The sequence below is a fragment of the Ailuropoda melanoleuca genome, chromosome 3 (genome assembly GCF_002007445.2).
Source record: "Ailuropoda melanoleuca isolate Jingjing chromosome 3, ASM200744v2, whole genome shotgun sequence".
NCBI lineage: Eukaryota > Metazoa > Chordata > Mammalia > Carnivora > Ursidae > Ailuropoda > Ailuropoda melanoleuca.
The window spans coordinates 36,838,333-36,858,249 of record NC_048220.1 but is presented as its reverse complement, the minus strand read 5'-3'; the positions used below and the strand labels follow the sequence as shown (position 1 = coordinate 36,858,249).

Here is a 19,917-nt window from a genome sequence, read left to right as displayed (position 1 = left end):
GGGGGGATGGCCGGGAGCAGGTGAACAGAGTGGGCTGTGCGCCCAGCGTCGCGCGCGGGCGGGCGCAGTGGGCTGGGACGTAACCGCCGCAAAGGCGCCCTGGGCTTTGCGTGTAGCACTCGCTGGGCCGCCAGGTAGTCCCGGGCTGCACCGGCGAGAGGAGGAGCTTCGGCGGCGGCAGTGCGCCGCTTCCTCTCCGCCGCAATCTCGGCCCGGCTGGTCGGGAGGTCGCCTAGCGAGGGTTGCCGTTCGAACTTAGGTGTGTAGTGCGTTGAAGGGGACGCAGGCGAGAGGGTTTGCGGTCTGTCATTCTCACTGCCCTTTGCAGTGGGCGTCGGGGAGCCCGGGCGAGGACCAACCCTCCTCCCCCACTCCGCGCGGGACGCGCAGGTGGCGCCCAGGGTTGTCGCCTGATGCAAAGCGAAAGAAACCCAACGTTTAGCAGACGTGCAGCCGCGGACCAAAAAAAAAAAAAAAAAAGGTTTTCTTTAAAAAACCTTTCCTTATGTTTTGTCCTCCTCTCCCCTAACACGAGCTACAAATAAAACTTCAAAGTTTCCTGGAATATCTTGTTCACAACCTGAAGTCACCCGTTTGGGACATCCCTCTCACCTCCTCCGCCCCCGCTAGAGAGAGAAATGGAAGGGCGGAAGTCCCTGTACATCTTTATTTTCCCCTCCGCTGTTTTGGGAAAGGCAGTAGTATACAGGACCACACCGAGCCTGTTAGGGGAAGGAACCAAGGCTGTGCCGGAAAGTGCTCGATAATGTCATCTTTGGGCAGGTTTTGGCCCTCCCCGAATCCGATGCTTCTGGCGGCAAGTCCTTCTTCCCGGCAGGGTCGGGCCACCGTCCGTGTTCCCTCCGCCCCTACCCCTGCAGTCCCCGAGTTGCCAAACGTGGAGTTCGGAACCCTTCCAGCTCTGGGGCAGTCTCGGAGATAAGGAGCCTTGGAACGGAAAAAGCACCATTTACATGTTAATGATTTTCGACTTTTCTTCTGGCAAGTAGAGCTTATGTGTGGCGTTTATTTCTCCCCTCCCTTCTTTTCCTTGAGCTGATTTGTCGGTGAGGGGAAACCTTCCGCAACCAGGCACATGCATCCCTAGATTTATTTTGTGAAACGTTAATTAAGACATGGGGGCGGATGGGAGGGGGAGGGTTCCTCACGAACAGAAAGAGCGCTATCTTGTCAGTGTTCAGATTAGACGTTAAGTCTGCACTGTCCACAAAACATTTGACTTCTTGGAACTAGATAAAATGAAAGTCTCCTTCCCGGCTATAAATGTTAACTAAAGAGGGTGGTGATAATCGAGGGATTTTTTAAATGGTATTGATTTTATATTCGCTCAATGTTTTGAATACTGCTGCATCTAACATAAGATGGTTTTAGATACTTACATTCAACGGTACAAATTTTGAAAGTTTAGATAAATCTGTTAAAATTTAAAGCCTACATTTAGGCTATAATTATACACTCTTTTAATGGTAGCCAAGTGTATCATCCAAACTAAACACTAGTTATTTCCTAGGTTCTCCAGATTGCCACACCCACCAAATCCAAAATTGAAAAGGACAAACTTTCCTCTTTCCTATTTAGATCGAAAAACTTTTAAATGGCACACACATACTCAGGTACCTGTAAATGACAAAAGCAAGTGGCCGCCCTTAGCCTTTCAAAATTGTTCCAATTTTAAGGTTTGGCCATAGTAGGACAGTAGAACAGGATTCCAGCAAAACTATTTGTACCAAACACAACACTGTCAACTAGCCCTAGTTCTCCGCACCACCGTGGAGAAACCCCAGTACTGGTCTTTTGCCTAGTTCTTGATGCTTTAAGTCATTTTGCCCTTGATCTTTTATGTAAATATTTGGGTTGTCATTATGCATCTATACACAGGCAAACTGATTTTTTTTTGAGAGAGAGGGAGAGAGAAATAATCAAAGGACATGCTTGACTACAAAGGATGTTCTTCCTCTGCCATGCGTTAATACAAAGTCACCTTTGAGGAGAATTTAACCCATGGGATTGCTACTGTAGTTTCTCTGTCTTAAGCATGGTTAGGACTCTAGCTCTGGTTTTGGTGCTGTTGGATCCTGCTTTACGTTACTGCTCAAATGCATATCTTGAAGTGCCTTATTTTGATTTCTTTAATGACATAAAGGAGACTTGTATCTTTTCTAAGGTTGCTTATGCACTGAAAATTCCAGTTACTATTCCCAAGCTTTTTAGTTCTGTCCTCTCTTAGATACAAGCATTGTAATGATTACGTTTATGCCATGACAACCTTGCTAACCTTTATGCCAGTGCTTTACACTGCTTCTATGCAGTGTTTCTAGGAATTGTCACACTTCAGTTCCTACACAAATTCATTGGGAGCATCTGGTTTAATACTAGTGCATTTCTTGGTTGTGCATAAGTATCACTGACGTTAGAATGAGCAAATTTAGTGTACATTGGCAGAAATATTTCAGACTGTACATCATTCATCATAGATTTATTAAGCACCTTGGACCTACCATGCACGTGCAAGGATTTTTCCTCTTCTCTGGGGATATTGTTTGTTGTTTTTCTTATTTACAAAATTCAATAAAACATTCCTATCTGCAAATATTTTATTAGATATTTATCAGGCTGACTCTCAGAGGATTCCAGATCCCTGTGTGTGTTTTCATGCTTGTTTGTAAGATCTGTGTCTTAGATTGACATAAAGAGTACAATGTAACCTGGAGAATGGAACAAATGCTTGTGTATTATCAGGCTTATATATATTAATATATTTAATACAGAATACTTGCAGGAGAGTTGGTCTAAAATTTGGTTTCTCCACACTTTCCAGACACCATACTTGCAGGTGTTTCAAATATGTCCTAAGTCAGGAAATCTTGTCATTTATGGGGTAATTGGCCCCCTACAAGGACACTGTAGGTGATACTGTAGTTGAAAATTTCTTAAGCAGCCTCCACTTAGCTGACTCATCCAGCAATATTTCCAGTGTGGTACACAGCATGCAGAGGGATGCCAAAGCGCAAGGAATGCTCATGGCACCTGTACATTTCTCCCTCCAGGTGAATTGTGGGCCCCAAGAAAATCTGTCCTACTTGTTCCCAAACCTGATTATGCCTATTATAACCGTCCTTATGAAATTTAATTAAACACTATTAAATTATTAAATAAATAAAACATGGCTATGTGAAGGCAGAAAGAACATTGTTCCAAAGAAAACTAAGTTAAATGTTTTGGAAAATGAAGGTGAGACACTAAAAAAGATCTCTATTGGGGCATCTGGGTGGCTCAGTCAGTTAAGCCTCCAGCTCTTGATTTTGGCTCAGGTCATGATCTCAGTGTCAGGAAATCGAGCCCCCGGGTTGGGCTCCGTGCTCAGCCGGAACTCAGCTTGAGATTCCTCTCCCCTCCCGCCTCTCTTTCTCAAATGATAAATAAATCCTTAGGAAAGTCTCTATCAAATTAGTTGTGGATGGGATAACTGTAAAAGATTGGGAGAGCAAGTATATCAGTTCTCACTTTGTTTTAAAAAACTAAAAGTGAAAATTGTAGACAGTGAGGTATGTGACACAGATATATGAAACTCTAGCGAACTCACGCTTAACAAACCGAGGCCCTACAGCCAAATACTGGTTAAAAGAACCCAAACCATACAAAACAAAATCCTGCTATTTATGTTTTAAGCTAAAATAAGATATTTAAGATATATGTATCTGCCTTATAAACATGTACATATTTATGATTCCTTTTTATTAAGCAGCCATCTAAATATTTTGCATGTATTTGCATGTACTTAAAATCAGAAACTAGGGGCGCCTGGGTGGCATAGCGGTTAAGCGTCTGCCTTCGGCTCAGGGCGTGATCCCGGCATTATGGGATCGAGCCCCACATCAGGCTCTTCTGCTATGAGCCTGCTTCTTCCTCTCCCACTCCCCCTGCTTGTGTTCCCTCTCTCGCTGGCTATCTCTATCTCTGTTGAATAAATAAATAAAATCTTTAAAAAAAAAAAGTTTAAAAAAAAATCAGAAACTAAATTTTGTAGTAAATAATGAAAAGCAGATGAATTGAGTTTTTCTACTAAAACTACAGCTTATGAAATTGATCTCTCTCACAGCAAAATTCTGCTACCTTTACCACTCTGCACTGATTCTTTGAATTCTTTCAATGAGTCATGTTGGTTAATGTTTTTGATGTATGGTGAGGTGTTCTTTTTCCATTTGACTTTTGTGGTTTATTTGTGACTATGATTTTTGCAAAAAGTATCTAAAGACTTCGTACATTATCCCAAGGTCCTCCTGTAATATTCAGTTACTTTCTTTGAATTGATGTCCTTGTTGGTTTTCTCTTCCTTTGTGGTCTGGTGGTTCAACTCTGTTGAATCCTACACCGAAAAGGATTTATATGTGAGCTGAGTTCAGTACCACTTCCAGTGGCTTAATTTCTGCGTCTTTTGCAACACTTGCACCTTCACTTTGCAATTGATTTGCATTGTTTTGGGGTGAAAACTACTAAACAGGTATACAAAATTGGCATCTACTAGAGCAGTGCCAATAAAATATAATGCAAGCCACAAATGCAAGTCACATATGTAATTTAAAATTTTTAGTAGACACATTAAAAAAATAAAAAGAAAGGAGTGAAATTAATTACAATATTGTGTTATTTTATATAATACATCCAAAATATTACTATTTCAATATGTAATCAATATATAAAGTATTATTAATGATAACTTTAACCATTTATTTTTGTATTAGATCTTTGAAATCTGGTGTGTATTTTATACTTCAGAACATCTTGAATATCATTTTGGACTAGCCACATTTCAGGTGCTCAAAAGACACATGTAGCTATTGGCTATGCGTCAGGCAGCTCAGTCCTAGAGCCGTTGTACCTAACACTTGTGAGTTTGATGTATTCTTAACTGCCTGGTTAGGCCAGATTGGGGTATAATTAAAAATATCCATGTTTATGTGTTCAGGAAATAAAAAAAATCACAACAAATAGAAATTGGTAACATATAATAAGTAAATTACTTTCTACCTCAAGTAGTTAACCTTTCAAATAAATTTTAGGTACTATTATTGTCAGTTATTTTTCTAAACTACAGTTCTGATTCTGTCCCTTCTCCTCAAACTCTTTAATGGTTCCACATTACATAGAGAATAGAATCCAAATTCCTTCTTTCATTCATTCAACCAATATTAAATGCATTAACTCCTGTGTGCTAGTCACCATGTAAGGCCCAAGAATACCATAGGATTGAAGTAGTAAACATGCTTTCTACCCTTCTGAACCTCTCTCTCAATCTATCTCCTCCTTCTACTTTCCACCATTAATTGTTCTGCTCTCACCATTCACCCTGCCTTGAGGCCCAGACTCCAGCACAAGTATCTGTTGCTTGGGTCACCCATACAGTTGTAGCTGGGAAGCAGCTGCCCGGTCAGGGACTGTTTCCCAGACATCCCTGCAGTTAGATATGGCCATGTGACTGTTTCTCACTAACAGAATGTGAACCATGGCTTTAAAGAAATGGCACTGGCTGAATACAGATGACTATAATGCCCCGTGGGATAATAGAGTCACAGAATGAAAGGGTCCCTGAAGGACTAGCTAGAAGACAGCCCCTCTAGATAACCTGAATTCATTCCAGGGAATAAAATTCTATTGTCTTGTGCCATTACTAATTTAGATCTATTTGTTATAACAATTTAATCTACCATAAATAACACAATATAATTTTCTTTGTTCACTAATGCATTGTGATACTGCTTTCAATAGGAGAAGCAGCAATACACAGATACAAGAAGACTTCAGTATCAGCCAGGTTGGTGTTTGAATCTCAGTTCTTCCATTATCAGCTACACGACTTTTGGCAAGTTGTACACACTTTAGTCATCAGAAACATGGGGATTTTCTGTTGGAGCCTCCCCCTCTCCTCTCACTGTTATCGCTACTTTGGTGGTTAGACACTGACCGACATACCAGAATTTCTTACCCTTGGGGTGGGATATGTGCTCCACAATGATTTCCCAGCAGGATTGATCTCCAGTAACCCATAGTGATTACCAGCTTGGAAATGCAACCTTTATTAGTTGCCTTTCCTTTCTCAGTTCTTCACTCCCCTGCCTTCCCCTCTCAAACAACTATTTGCATTAAAATCCTGTCTCAAGGTCTGCTCTTAGGGGAACTCAAACTAGGACAGGGGCTAGCAGTAAATAAAGTTGCAGTTATGTAAAACGCATAGCACTTGGCAGGTGCTCCACAAATATTAGCAGGTCCCTGTACTGAAATAATATATGGCTAAAACCAACTGAGCAGAATTATTATCGGTTAATTAACCATAATAAGAATTGGAAATATGCATTTAAAACTCAGTTGGCCTAAATATATAAATCACCTCCAATGACTATTTATTTATTGGCAGGCAGCAAAGCAAGGTTTATTGAGTGATAGTAAAGTGGTAGTATAAAGCTCCCGAGGAGAGAGGGGACCCGAGGAGTTGCCCCCCAATGACTTTTTAAAACTTTCATTATTTTAAATGGTTTTATTGTACAAAAAGAAACTTTTTGTTTGTGAAAACTTAAGGTAAATCTCTAACATATCCGAAGAGACAAAGATAATTCAGGAATGTAGTCATCTCCAGGCTCCCTTTACATGCTGGTAGCTATAGGCTTCTAATAAATTTAAAGTCTCTGACCCCCTTTATTCATTGATCTTGATTTTTTGCTAGCAACTGTCAGTTTTGTCTTATTTTGTTTTTTATTTTAGATTCTTTTATTTTAAAGATTTTGTTTATTTATTATTTTTTTAAAAGATTATTTATTTATTTATTTGACAGAGATAGAGATAGCCAGCGAGAGAGGGAACACAAGCAGGGGGAGTGGGAGAGGAAGAAGCAGGCTCATAGCTGAGGAGCCTGATGTGGGGCTCGATCCCATAATGCCGGGATCACACCCTGAGCTGAAGGCAGACGCTTAACGACTGCACCACCCAGGCACCCCTTATGTGAGATTCTTATCTTGACCTCGTATTTTATGTCACCTTTGAACAGTGATGTGAGCCAGGATCCCAGTATTCTAGTATTTACAATTGTAATTTTGGAGCCATTAGAAAGCTCTTTCAAGAGGTCACCATTATGAAGCTATAACTTCTCTAAAAATACAGGTATCCCCCATTTTTCAAAAGTTCTCCTTACAATTCTTTGCTTTTGTGAAAGATCTACGTTAGTACCTGTTTTCACCAACCAAAAGAAATATGAACTCAGAATCCATGCTCAGCATTTTAGCATCAAGCCGCCATAGCTTTGAACTGTGTATGTGAGCATCTGTGCCTTATCTCTATTTGTTTTGGCATCTGTTAGTAAGATGTGTCATAAGGTATCAGAAAAGCCTGAGAGGTTATTATTATTATTATTATTATTATTATTATTATTATTTTTACATCTGGGAATGCTCAAAAACTTTTCCATTTAAATTAATGGTAGTTACTTCTTTGCTTTATGCCATTTGGGCCTATAAAATGTTTCATAGGAAAGCTCTACTTTTGTGTAGCAGGGGAAACCTATACTCCTTTGTGATGTCTCCATAGTGATATTATGAATAACATTTCTTAACTTTTTATATTTCAATAGTAAATGGGCTCTTATCAGACACACAAGGACTGAGGATATTTTGGAAAAGCCAAATGATCTGTTTCTGAAGTAAGGAGAGCATATTTAGTAAGAAAAACATCAAACCCAGAGTCAGGAGTCCCAGATTGTCGCTCCCTCTGTCTGTGTCATATTGGGTGAGTCATTCAGTCATTTCCCTTCCCTAGATTTTAGTGTCCCCATTTTCAGAGTAAGTATCCTAAACAAGATGGTATTTAATGTCTATTTCAGCTCTAACATTTTATGAAAGTCTAACATTTTATCAGATACTAACACGTACGGACAAAGGCCCCAATTCAAATTATGTACCCATCATTTGCTAGTCCTGTCTTAATATGTCAAGGGCTGTAAAACAGTAGAAAAAGACTTCTGCTCATGTTATATACTTGTTATTGTCTTTGTTGTGTCAATTACTGTGTGAAAATCAGAAATACTACCTTCATCTGGGGAAAATAGGGGCAACGAGGTGTTTTTCTTTTAATGTTTAATGGTTTTAATGTTAGAAGAAATGACGGATTCTTGATTATGGTTTACTTGCTGATGTTTTAAAGTGATTTTTATATGTGACTTACTATTATTCAGACTTGCAAATTAAAACGGTGAGATCTATTTTTTTCCCTATGAGATTGACAACATTTAAAAAGGTGGACAGTGCCTGATGTGACTGAGGATAGGAAGAAACAGTCACTGTTGGTAAGATTTGATCTGTATATGTGTTAACTGAGGTCCCCCCAAAAGCAGAGCCTGAGAAAGGGGAACAGGAGTAGGGAAGTGAAAAGAGAAGGGTAAAGCCAGTTCAGGGGAGCCTTTTCTAGCTGGTCACCACCCTTGTAGGCAGTCTGGACTGGATCCCTCAGGGACCTTCTGAGGAGCTATGTGGATTATGCCTCACAATTGCCCACCTGGAGAATGGGAGAGAGGAGAGGAGAATTTACCCACCAGCTCCTGTCCTCATTGGATAAGAGTTGCACCAAGAAGTGTTATGTTAGCCTTTCACATTTCAAGGGGTGCAAATGTACAAAAGGTGATCAATGTCCCCAGGCATTGGTCACACAGCCTTGAGAGAGCCTGGGGAGGAATGAGAGATAATGAGGTCAGGCTGAAATGAGATGCTGTCACGCTGCAGACAGCTGCAGCAATAATGGAAATAAAAGGTGGGCAAAATGCGAGGTGGGCACAGGAGGCATCCAATACAGAACCATAGAGGGTAATGTGAAATAGCTTTCAAAATTTTAAATAAAACTGTGCTTTGAAGCAGCGTAGTTTTCCTATGCTGTAAGAACCATTTCTAATCTACGGAAAACTGAAATTGTCCTTTAGAGCGGTGCTTGTATTCATGACAGAGTAACAGTGCACCAGACATCAATTAGTAGTGATTAGATTTTTTTAAATTATGCTACCTAAGTGAATATTCACTCATGGAGAAGAGTGAAATAATTTGTACCTGTTTATTGTATTGACAAAGAAAGATGTCTAAAATATAGTGCAGTGCAAAAGCAAGTAGCAGAATAGAATAAAATTCCATTTTTATAAATCCTATACTTATTATATATTTAATATATAATGTTAATGTAATTTGACAAATTTTTATATATTTCAAATACATATAAGATGGTTAATAGCAACTCTTGGGAGTTGGATGAAGGAACTTTCACTTTTTACTTCTGTGTTGTTTGTCCATCTTAAAACAGACGTGGATCTTTTTTTCAATAATAAACTTAAATAATACATACAAATATGAAATAATAAATCTTTCAAAAAAGTATGCCTTATTATCAGTGATTTTGTTTTGCCTGAGTTTTAGTTAGAGTCCTATAACTTGCCTAACTTTTGAAAATAAAAGTGTTTCCATAACAAGTCCATTACTTTACATACATTAGGAAGTATACATTTCAGGTAGAGGAATAGGGTGACATTAAATGCTAGAATGTCAGGTTTCCTTTTGGAAACATAAAACTTTACTGACTTATTTTCCCCAAACTCTAGTGGTGAAACTTTGAGTTGGTTATGAAGCCTTTGCTCTTCAGTCTGAGATTACAACACTGAAGGCCAGTCCTTGTAATATATTCATTGTATGCTATGGACACAGCATGTTTTTCAGCATAGTAAGTAACTAAATAAAGTGTTTTTTGCTAACTTAAAAAAAACTGAAAAAGAAATACAACTCACGAGATGGGGGAAACAATCTTTTTTGGACTTAGTTTAGTGCTTCTCTGCATTTCCTTAGAGGACACCTATCACTAGCTTCCATCTCTAATTAAATTACGCAGAAAAATAATTTCTGAGATGAAAAAGTGTCATTGAATCAACAGCTCTAAAACACAGGCCATCTCTCTGGAGAGCCCTCCCCTTCACACATTTTATTGGCAATTCCAGGATACATCTGTTGCTTCAGATGATTCTTGGCAGAGAATCTGCTGGGCCAAGCTGCTGGAGGACATGGCAAGATGAAGAAGCTAAGCAGAAACATTTACTCTCCTCGGTTTGTAGATGACAAAGCAAATCGGGTCATATCCCATCTGAGAGAGAGGCAAAGGTAAACTAACAATGGATTTTCTTTGAGAAGCACTCCAAATGGTGGCAAAATCACAGAACTATCTTCTTTATTGCTAAAGAGATCAGTGTAAAGTGGGTGGGCGTTACTGTTCCAGCTTATTAGTATATATGAAAACATTGGAATGCCAACATATTTTAAGGCAAGAAAACACTGGACCAGGCAGTGTAAGACCGTGGAAACAAACTTTTCATCTTATTTTAAAGCACTTTTCATATTGCAGAGGGTCTCAAAGTTATGTTTTAAAGATTCATCTTCTTTAGAAATAAGATATTGATAAAGTGAAGGGCACTAGTTTGAAGAGTTAGGTTTTTAACATTTTTCAAATATTTAAGTGATCAGGGATGAAAATTATATAGAAATACTAGTGGAGATCAAAAGCTTCTGAAATGTAAGAACATTTCTAAGCTGATTTTTAAATTGCCAGATTTTCCTCAAAGCAATTCTTTATCTTCCTGAAACAGCTGACCGTATGTTGGGACTTAGATTGTGTATTGAAGGTTGAGGAGACCCAGGACATTTGCATTTTTCTATTGTCCAACTGCTTTGCTGCTTGTTGGCTCGGACCAGTGTTCCTCACTGCACTTTCCGGGCCAGGCCCAGCTCTGCCTATTCATGTGACAGTTACTGATCATCGGATCTGGCAGAAGAGAAAGGGGAGCTCCTAAACAGTCTGGCCTATCTCATACTAGAGCTGTCAGCCTCCTTAGAAGCCGAGCATATATTCAGAGTGACCCCTTCTAACTCAGGCCCCTTCTAACTCAGGTCCCTTCTTCATTCGTATCTTTTCCCTTTTCCTTGGATTCTATTTTCATTTTATTTCAAGGGAAGTATCACAGCATCTGTCATAACTTTTCATATTAATCTAGTCAACAATAATAATGTCAGTTTAGGTAACTGCTAGGAGGCCGTCATTGATGAGAGGATGACCTAAAATCATCATCAGCTGAGCTCTCTGTGAAATGCTGCAGCTGTCCTTAACTGAGGAAGTTACTATTGAATTCACTGCCTCCTTTACCAATGTACACACTGTGAGCTTGCTAATACCTAAAAGTCAGTCTTAATCTTTTATATTGGCATTGTAATATTTAACATTCCTGTTATTTTTGCTTGCATCTCTACTTTGCCAAAAATGAGTTGATTATTTTTAAGAGAAGAGGAATACTACATAATCCAGAGAACAAAATAAATAGATTAAAATTATTGGTGGAAAGCCTAAAATTAAGAGCAAACTCTTTCATGACAATGAAAAATGGTAGGATTCGATTCAACCAACATTTGCTTGGGGACTCTGTTTGTCAGGTGTTCTTGCATACTGTTGCCCACTTAATTCTTCCACAGGTCTTTTTGGAGACAGACATAGTTCTCCCTGTTTTACAGACTTGGGAATGGAATCACATGGAGATTTTTTTTTTTTTTAAATCCTGCTACAAATCACTTACCTGGAAAATTGGCAGGTTAGGATGCTAACTCTAAATTTGGTCTTCTAACCATAATACATCACTGTTTCCAGGAAGAAAAAGTGTACTCTTTGTGTAACAATCAGGCATCTCTAATCAGTCAACAAATGTTTATCAAGTGCCTATCAGGTACCAGGTACTTGAAGGTTTTCTGTGTAACGATAGTGTGATCACTCATGGTCCTCAACCAGTTCTGTTTTGAGCAGTAGCACAAAATTTCCTAGCTGGTCACTGGGGTTAAAAGTTTAGTGGGTGGTAAATATAACAAAATTTCTTTTAACGATGTTGAATAACTCAAACAAGGGCCATGACCGTCATTTCAGCTCATTAGCATTATGTTCTAACTCACTGAGTTATCAGGCTTTCCAAGGTGGACCTGGAATCCCATAACAGATTCGTAGGTGTTTCAGTAGAATGATCCAACACACACAGTAGGTGTTCAGGATACTCAAATATTTTTTTTTTTTTAGTATTTTTTCAGTTTTGCAAATTGAGTACTTCACATTTACCTTCTTTTTTTTTTTTTTAAAGATTTTATTTATTTATTTGACAGAGACAGCCAGCGAGAGAGGGAACACAAGCAGGGGGAGTAGGAGAGGAAGAAGCAGGCTCATAGCAGAGGAGCCTGATGTGGGGCTCGATCCCAGAACGCCGGGATTATGCCCTGAGCCGAAGGCAGACGCTTAACGACTGCGCCACCCAGGCACCCCCACATTTACCTTCTTAATAAGTCTATTTCAAAATTCAGCTTTTNGGGCTCGATCCCAGAACGCCGGGATTATGCCCTGAGCCGAAGGCAGACGCTTAACGACTGCGCCACCCAGGCGCCCCCACATTTACCTTCTTAATAAGTCTATTTCAAAATTCAGCTTTTTCGGGGTGCCTGGGTGGCACAGAGGTTAAGCGTCTGCCTTCGGCTCAGGGCGTGATCCTGGTGTTATGGGATCGAGCCCCACATCGGGCTCCTCCGCTAGGAGCCTGCTTCTTCCTCTCCCACTCCTCCTGCTTGTGTTCTCTCTCGCTGGCTGTCTCTATCTCTGTCGAATAAATAAATAAAATCCTTAAAAAAAAATTCAGCTTTTTCATCTTCTTCTAAAGATGTTCACATGGATAAGGAAGAAAAAATATCTACCAAAGATGCCAAGAAAACACTTTGCTTTATAAAGGCCTCATAACTGAAGGAATGCTAATCACATGCTCTCCCTAAATTGAGTTTTGGGCTGACTTCAACATGGAAAGCTCCAGTGAGAAAGGATGAGTCCCAGAAATTTGCAAATACTTGATAACAGATAGGATTTTATTTATTCTTCATCTTTGATTCAAATAGCATCCAGTAGGGCTGACACGAGTCCACTAGGGATGGATCCATGGAGATGGTTAAAAACAAAAACAAATAAACAAAAACATTAGCTGGTCATCAATGAACAATAGCAGATAAAAATATCATTGTTCTTCAACTCTTAATTTTACAAAAGCCTTTGGGTGAAATGTTACCTCTATTTCCTGAAGTGCTTTCCTTTACCAAGTAATTAAAAATTTAATTGAACTCAAAAGGGCAGAAGAGGCCCTCAGCATTTTACACTTGAAGTATAATCAGCAACTAATTTGTTTAAATGCATGGCCAAATGATGAGACATTATACAATAGAATATGGCGTACGTTTTTATTATTTTCCCCTCTCATATTTCTATGTCACTGAATTAGAAACAATAACATAAAATAGTGGTTTTAGGCAGATGACCTGAAATCCCAGTCAGAACAACCCAAGCCTGGCTTTTCTTAAAATGATGATAAATTAATGCTGCTGCACTTAAAAAACTCAGAAGTATCTTATGTGCAATTCTGTCTTTTCCTACCCAGCACAAGGGAAAAAAGAAAAGGTATCTTTTCTACCCCATCTCTACATTCTTATTGCCAGCACGGGACCCCTCTAGGGTTGCTGACAGGACAAAAGAGGAAGTGAACAGCTTAAGATGGTGTTTGGTTTACTAGTGGAACAAGGGAGAGAACAATTCTTATGGGTAGCAGAGAGCCAGTTCTGGCAGCAGAAAGTTAGACCGGTAGGTTTGGTAGAGGAAAAGAAAGGGCTCCATTAGCAAGGCATCTCTGACCAAGGCATCTTCCTCCTCCCAGCCTTTTAACTATCTCCTCAATGACCCATCAGGCCAGAGCCACCATACCAGCAATTTGGAGCTGCAAGATCTCCCTATAGTCCCACAACAGGATGTATGGTAGACAGAACATTCCCTTGCAGTGGGTAATTGTATCCTGCAACAGTGAGTTGCAACGGGAACACTTTCCAAGGCACTAGCCCCTCTCTGGGGGTCGAACCCATTCCAGGGCACCCTGTCTTGCATGAAGAAAAGGGAACTCTCCCTGGGGTTCCTGCTGGCTTCTCCAGGATCTGAGTTGGAATTATATCCATTATTTTCTCCCAAACAGTATTAAACATGTTAGTTTGGTGCTGTAGGGCTATTAATCTTGTACTATATATTGGAAGTTACAACAGGTTTTCTGTTCCAAGATTTTCTAAACTGCAGGTCAAAACCAATTAAATGATTAGGAAATCACGTTATTGGGTTGTGACCATTATTAAAAAAAATCAAATAGGATAGAAAATACCAGAGTGAATTGCCTGGAGTAAGGGCAACATGAATCTTTTGTGTGTGTGTGTGTGTGTGTGTGTGTGTGTGTGTGTTCATGTAGTTACACTATAAAGTGTATTCCTTACCATGGGTTGCAGTAAAGTAGGATTCAAGATCATTGTGGTGGGTACTGTAGGACCTAATCTACATTTATACATTTCAGTTCTATGTGTTGAATCAGGCCCATGTAGCAAAAGTCAATTCATTAATGATGAGTGAATTTGCCACAGGCCAGCTCACTGAAAATCCATTCTACCAATGGTTTATTCACGGACTCATTGCTTCATTGCCTTACTGGCAACTTTTCCTATGTTCTAGTTTCCTTAAAGCTTTGCTATAGCCCTGTAGCTAGAGATTTGTTAGACTTGTCAAAGTGTCAATTTTGGTTACCAATCTCACAGTTTAAATACCTCTGTCCCTTCTGCCCCTGGCCATGTGGATGGCTTGTCTGGTAACATAGCTGCGATGAATTTTCTGATGAATTTCAGCAAATTCGTCATTTGGCTAATTAATTATTTGGTATATTGACTTACAAACTGACCTATGACCCTTTCATATCGTTTCTCCTTAGGAAATTCTTTTCCATTCATTTCCATTCACAAGGATCTCTCTGTTCTCTGGTTGCTTGAACATTCTCTCTCTGAATCGTACTGTACATTATGATATGCTGTGCTGTTCTCTTTTTATACCACATCACAGTGTCATACCATATTGCTAAGAACATTTGACATACATATGTGAATGTGAACTGGAGCAAGACCACCTGGGTTTGAACCTGATTCTGCAACTTAGTAGCTGTGTAACTGTGAATAAATTACTTAATCTCCATGTGCACTGGTTTCCTCATCTATAAAATGGGCATAATACTGGTACCAACCTTATGGGGTCAGTGAGAGCAGTGAATGAGTTAAAACATATAAAGCACTTAAAATAGTGTCTGGACCACAGAAAGTACTACATAAGTGTTAGCTGTTCTACTTCTATATAAAATAAAATCTAAAAAGTACTTATAAGTAAAGTAACTTTAGAATCATAGATTTGGGTTTCTTTTCACTTACCTGATTCCAACATTTAAAAACCTGTCTTTTCTACCTTATATCATCAATTAACCATGGATTGTTCATAGAGAGTCTATAATATCCCTAGCCATGTGGAACCAAGAAAACATTTGAGAGTAATATAAAGCAGAAGAGTTTATAGTGTTGTTAAACAATGATGATATGAACATGAAACTGTTCACGAGAATGACAGTCCTGTACAAACAGGTGCTAAATTCTACAGTCCCATAATTAGAAAATAGCATAGTGTATAATGATGCAGATCCTAAGAGGTGGAAAATATGTGCAAAATAATACAGTTTATTTTCCTCTATGTACACACTGTCCTCCCAATAAACTGAGATTTCGGCCATCTCAGTGTCTCTCCTCCACATTCAAGCACTAATTCCTAAGAATTTTCCCAAGAAGGGGTGCCTGGGTGGCACAGTCGGTTGAGTGTCTGACTCTTGATTTCAGCTCGGGTCGTGATCTCAGGGCTGTGAGATCGATGCCCCATGGTGGGCTCTGTGCTCAGCACTGAGTCTGCTTGAGATTCTCTCTCTCCTCTCGCTCTGCTCATCCTCCCTGCTTGTGCTCTATAAATTAATTAATTAATAAAAAGAGTTTTCCTTAGATAATTCTTTCTTTTTTTTTTTTTAAGATTTTATTTATTTATTTGACAGAGAGAGAGACAGCCAGCGAGAGAGGGAACACAAGCAGGGGGGAGTGGGAGAGGAAGAAGCAGGCTCATAGTGGAGGAGCCTGACGTGGGGCTCGATCCCATAACGCCAGGATCACGCCCTGAGCCGAAGGCAGACGCTTAACCGCTGTGCCAACCAGGCGCCCCACCTTAGATATTTCTTTCAATTCTTTCCCACTTTCCCCCATTTCCATCCTTTCTAAAAGAGTTCAGTTCCTGGATTATTGCCGTTGTTTACTGATTTATTTCCCAAACTCCTCTCCTTTCCACCTCCTCTTTTTTAAAAAAATTATCAATAAAAATTATTGAAGGACTCAAATAGTTCCATGAGTTTTATTATAAAAACAGTGGTTCTCTGCCTCCCTTTACACCACTCCCCCCTCCTCAGAGGCAACCACATCGATGGTGTCAGGCAATGGCTGGCCCTGGCCCCAGGGTTGGTGGCACAGCCAGTGTGGTGACACCAGGGAACCTGTACTCCTCAAGACACAAAGAAACAGAGAGCCTAATGCCTGGTGAGGGAGGGTCTGTTTGTTTTTAAATTAAAATTTATACTCTGGCGAGGGAGCGAAACCAAGTTTATATTTGTCAATTATGAAAGTTGTATATAGAAACGTGGAAAAAAGTACGATAAATCTCTATCTCTATATATGTACATCTATCACAATATCATTTGCATAAGTTAAAAATAAATGTACATTCCAGTATCTTTATGACTCATGCTTGTCTCTGTGTGCATGTTTAGTGTACACATACTTTTAAAAATATATCCCCAAAAGCCTATTATTAATATATTTGCTCAGTTTCAATTTGAGCGGTTCAGATGGAATCATCAGAGATAGAGCACTTGTTCAAAAAGTCTTGAGAGTTTTAAAGAACAATGCAAAGAGATGAGACCTGGTCTGAGAAACTTTGAGGGAGAAGGAAGAATTGCCAACCTCACAGATGGGCTTTGTTTGGAAACATTGCCTTAGTAAGTTTCAGCAAGAGGAGCCTTGATGTTTAGTCGACCCAGAGAAGAGAAGGGCGGGACGCCTCCACAAAGAGAAATAGGCAGTTTACATGGAATTATCACTAGGACTTCATTTCAAAATTGATTATAAAAAGGATATGTGGGTAAAAATGAGGTAAATTTTAAAATATATGCACCAGAACAATCTTGAAAAAGAATAAAATTGAAATACTCATACTTCCTGATTTCAAAACTTACTATAAAGCAACAATAATAAAGATATTATGGTACTGGCATATGGAACAGACATACAGATCAGTGGAATGAGCAGATACTCCAGAAATAGCCCCTCATATTTATGGCAAATTGATTTTTGACACAAGTGGTAAGACAATTAGATGGAAGAAAGAATAGTGTTTTTGACAGGTGGTTCTGGGACAGATAGCCACATGCAAGAGAATAAAGTTGGATCCATACCTCACAGCATATCTAAAAATCTACTCAAAATGGATCAAAGGCCAAGTGTAAGATGTAGAATTGTAAAACTCTTGGAAGATAACATAGGAGTAAATCTTTGGACCTTGTATTTCATAATCGTTTTCTTAGATATGACACTGAAAGCACGAGCAACAAAAGAAGAAATTAGACGTCATCAAAATGAGTAACTCTTTAATTTCACAGGATACTATACAAAAATTGAAGGGACAATCCTGATAAGGAACTTGTATCTAGAATACATAAAGAATTCTTGCAGCACAATAATAGAAAGACAAATAACCCAAGTTAGAAACAGCCTAAGGATTGAAATAGACACTTCTCCAAAGAAGATATACAAGTGGTCAGTGAGCAGATGAAAAGGTGCCTAACAGTAACTATGGGGCAAATGCAAATCAAAAGCAAAAGGAGAGGATGCCTGGCTGGTTTGGTTGGTAGAGCCTGCGACTCTTGATCTCAGGACTGTGAGTTTGAGCCCCATGTTGGGTGTAGAGATAACTTAAAAATAAAATCTAAAAAAAAAAAGCACAATGAAATACTACTTTATACCCACTGATGGTTATAATAAAAAAGAGAGAAAATAACAAGTATCAGTAAGATTGTGGAAAAATTGCTGTGGCAATGTAAAATAGTGCAACCACTTTGAAAAAGTTTGCTAAACATAGAGTTACCATATAACCCTGCAATTCCACTCCTAGGTACATATCCAAGAGAATTGAAAACATAGTCTACACAAAAACTTGTAGGTGAGTGTTCATAGCGGCATTATTCATAATAGCCCAAATGTTCATCAACTGACGAATAGATAAAACAAAGTATGTCCATATGATGAAATATTAGCTAGCCATGAAAAGGAATAGAGTACTGATTCATGCTACAACATGGATAAACCTTGAAAACATTATGCTTAGTGAAAGAAGTCAGAAATAAAAGGCCACACATTTTATGATCCCATTTACAGGAAATGTCTAGAAGTGGCAAGTCTATAGAGAAAGGAAGCTGACTAATTTAGTGGTTGCCAGGGACTGGGCAGAGGGGGACGAGGAGTAACTCCTTAATGGGTGCAGTTTCTTTTTGGAATGATAAAGATATTGTAAAATTGACTAGTGATGGTTGCACAACTCTGTGAGTATACTAAAAACCATTTATTTGTACACTTTAAATGAGTGAATTGTATGGTATGTGAAGTATGTCTTGATAAAGCTGTTAAAAAATACACATGCAGACAAAACAATCATATCCATTTTTTTAAGAACACATGCAAATGTAACCATACATGTTAAATAGATCAAATATGTCAGAATGGCTAGCTATGAGGGAAGAGGGAAAAGGCAGTGAAACATGGGGATAAAAGGGAATAAGTAAATAAACTAAAACAAAATAAGCAAGGGGCATTGCGTGGTCCATGATAGTGTGCCTGGACCAAGGTGTATGACTAAATCAGCCATCTGCACCTATGTTTAAAAAAGAGAAAAGAGAGGGGCGCCTGGGTGGCTCAGTCGTTGAGCGTCTGCCTTCAGCTCAGGGCGTGATCCCAGAGTCCTGGGATCGAGCCCACATCGGGCTCCTCTGCTGAGAGCCTGCTTCTTCCTCTCCCACTCCCCCTGCTTGTGTTACCTCTCTCACTGGTGGTCTCTCTCTCTCTGTCAAATAAATAAATAAAATCTTAAAAAAAAAAAAAGAGAAAAGAGAATTTTAAAAATTGAGTTTAATGGCACCATATTTTCAATATTTCAAGTGGTAGATGTTTTTGGTCTTCCTAAGATTACTCACTGGCCCTACCTTTAATCTGCAAATAGTTTTGACTCGAGGATTTGGTTTTAACATTGGAGCAAGGGAACCCTCTTGCCTAACTGGTCTGTGACTTGCCTGTCCTTCAGTGTTTCTTAGTTAAATAATGAAATTTTCATGTACAAAATTTTGTTGTGTAATGATTTCTTCCATTTATGAAAGCATTACTTTTACTCAGAGTTTGTATCGCTGACTGGACCACTGGTCATAAACTGCTTTCTGTCTGATTTTGTGTAGTTTTCATATATTGAATGCATCCTTTTTTAAAGATTTTATTTATTTATTTATTTGAGAGAGATAGAGCAAATATGACAGAGAGGCAGACAGAGAAGCAGACTCTTTGCTGAGCAGGGAGTCTGATGTGGGGCTTGATCCCAGGACCTGGGGATCATGACCTGAGCTGAAGGCAGATGCTTAGCCAACTGAGCCACCCAGGTACCCCAGAATTTGTGCATTTTTAATTTCACTAGATATATGCTAAAATTTACTAGCAAATTTTATAGAGTACACTGAGGGTGCTTGCTTCCCCCACATACTCCTTAATTGTTTACATTATTAGACTTCTAATTTTTTGCTAATCTTTTGTGTATGAAATATTTTCCTGTTTACTGATGCGAAATTTTTTT

At 39.1% G+C, this 19,917-nt stretch overlaps 2 protein-coding genes across 2 annotated transcripts in view; one reads left to right on the top strand and one right to left on the bottom strand.

Annotated features, from left to right (window-relative positions):
- MAP3K1 (mitogen-activated protein kinase kinase kinase 1) overlaps positions 1 to 14,816 on the bottom strand; it is an 88,300-nt gene extending 73,484 nt beyond the window's left edge. Inside the window, exons 1-2 of the mRNA XM_034655631.1 lie at positions 14,727 to 14,816; positions 120 to 410 (exon numbers count right to left, since the gene is read on the bottom strand). Of these exons, the coding sequence (XP_034511522.1) occupies positions 120 to 410; positions 14,727 to 14,816 (381 nt within the window). The remainder of the gene's footprint in view (positions 1 to 119; positions 411 to 14,726) is intronic.
- The window catches only part of ANKRD55 (ankyrin repeat domain 55), a 697,933-nt gene that overhangs the window by 76,023 nt on the left and 601,993 nt on the right, over positions 1 to 19,917 (top strand). The gene's annotated exons all lie outside the window — the stretch shown is intronic.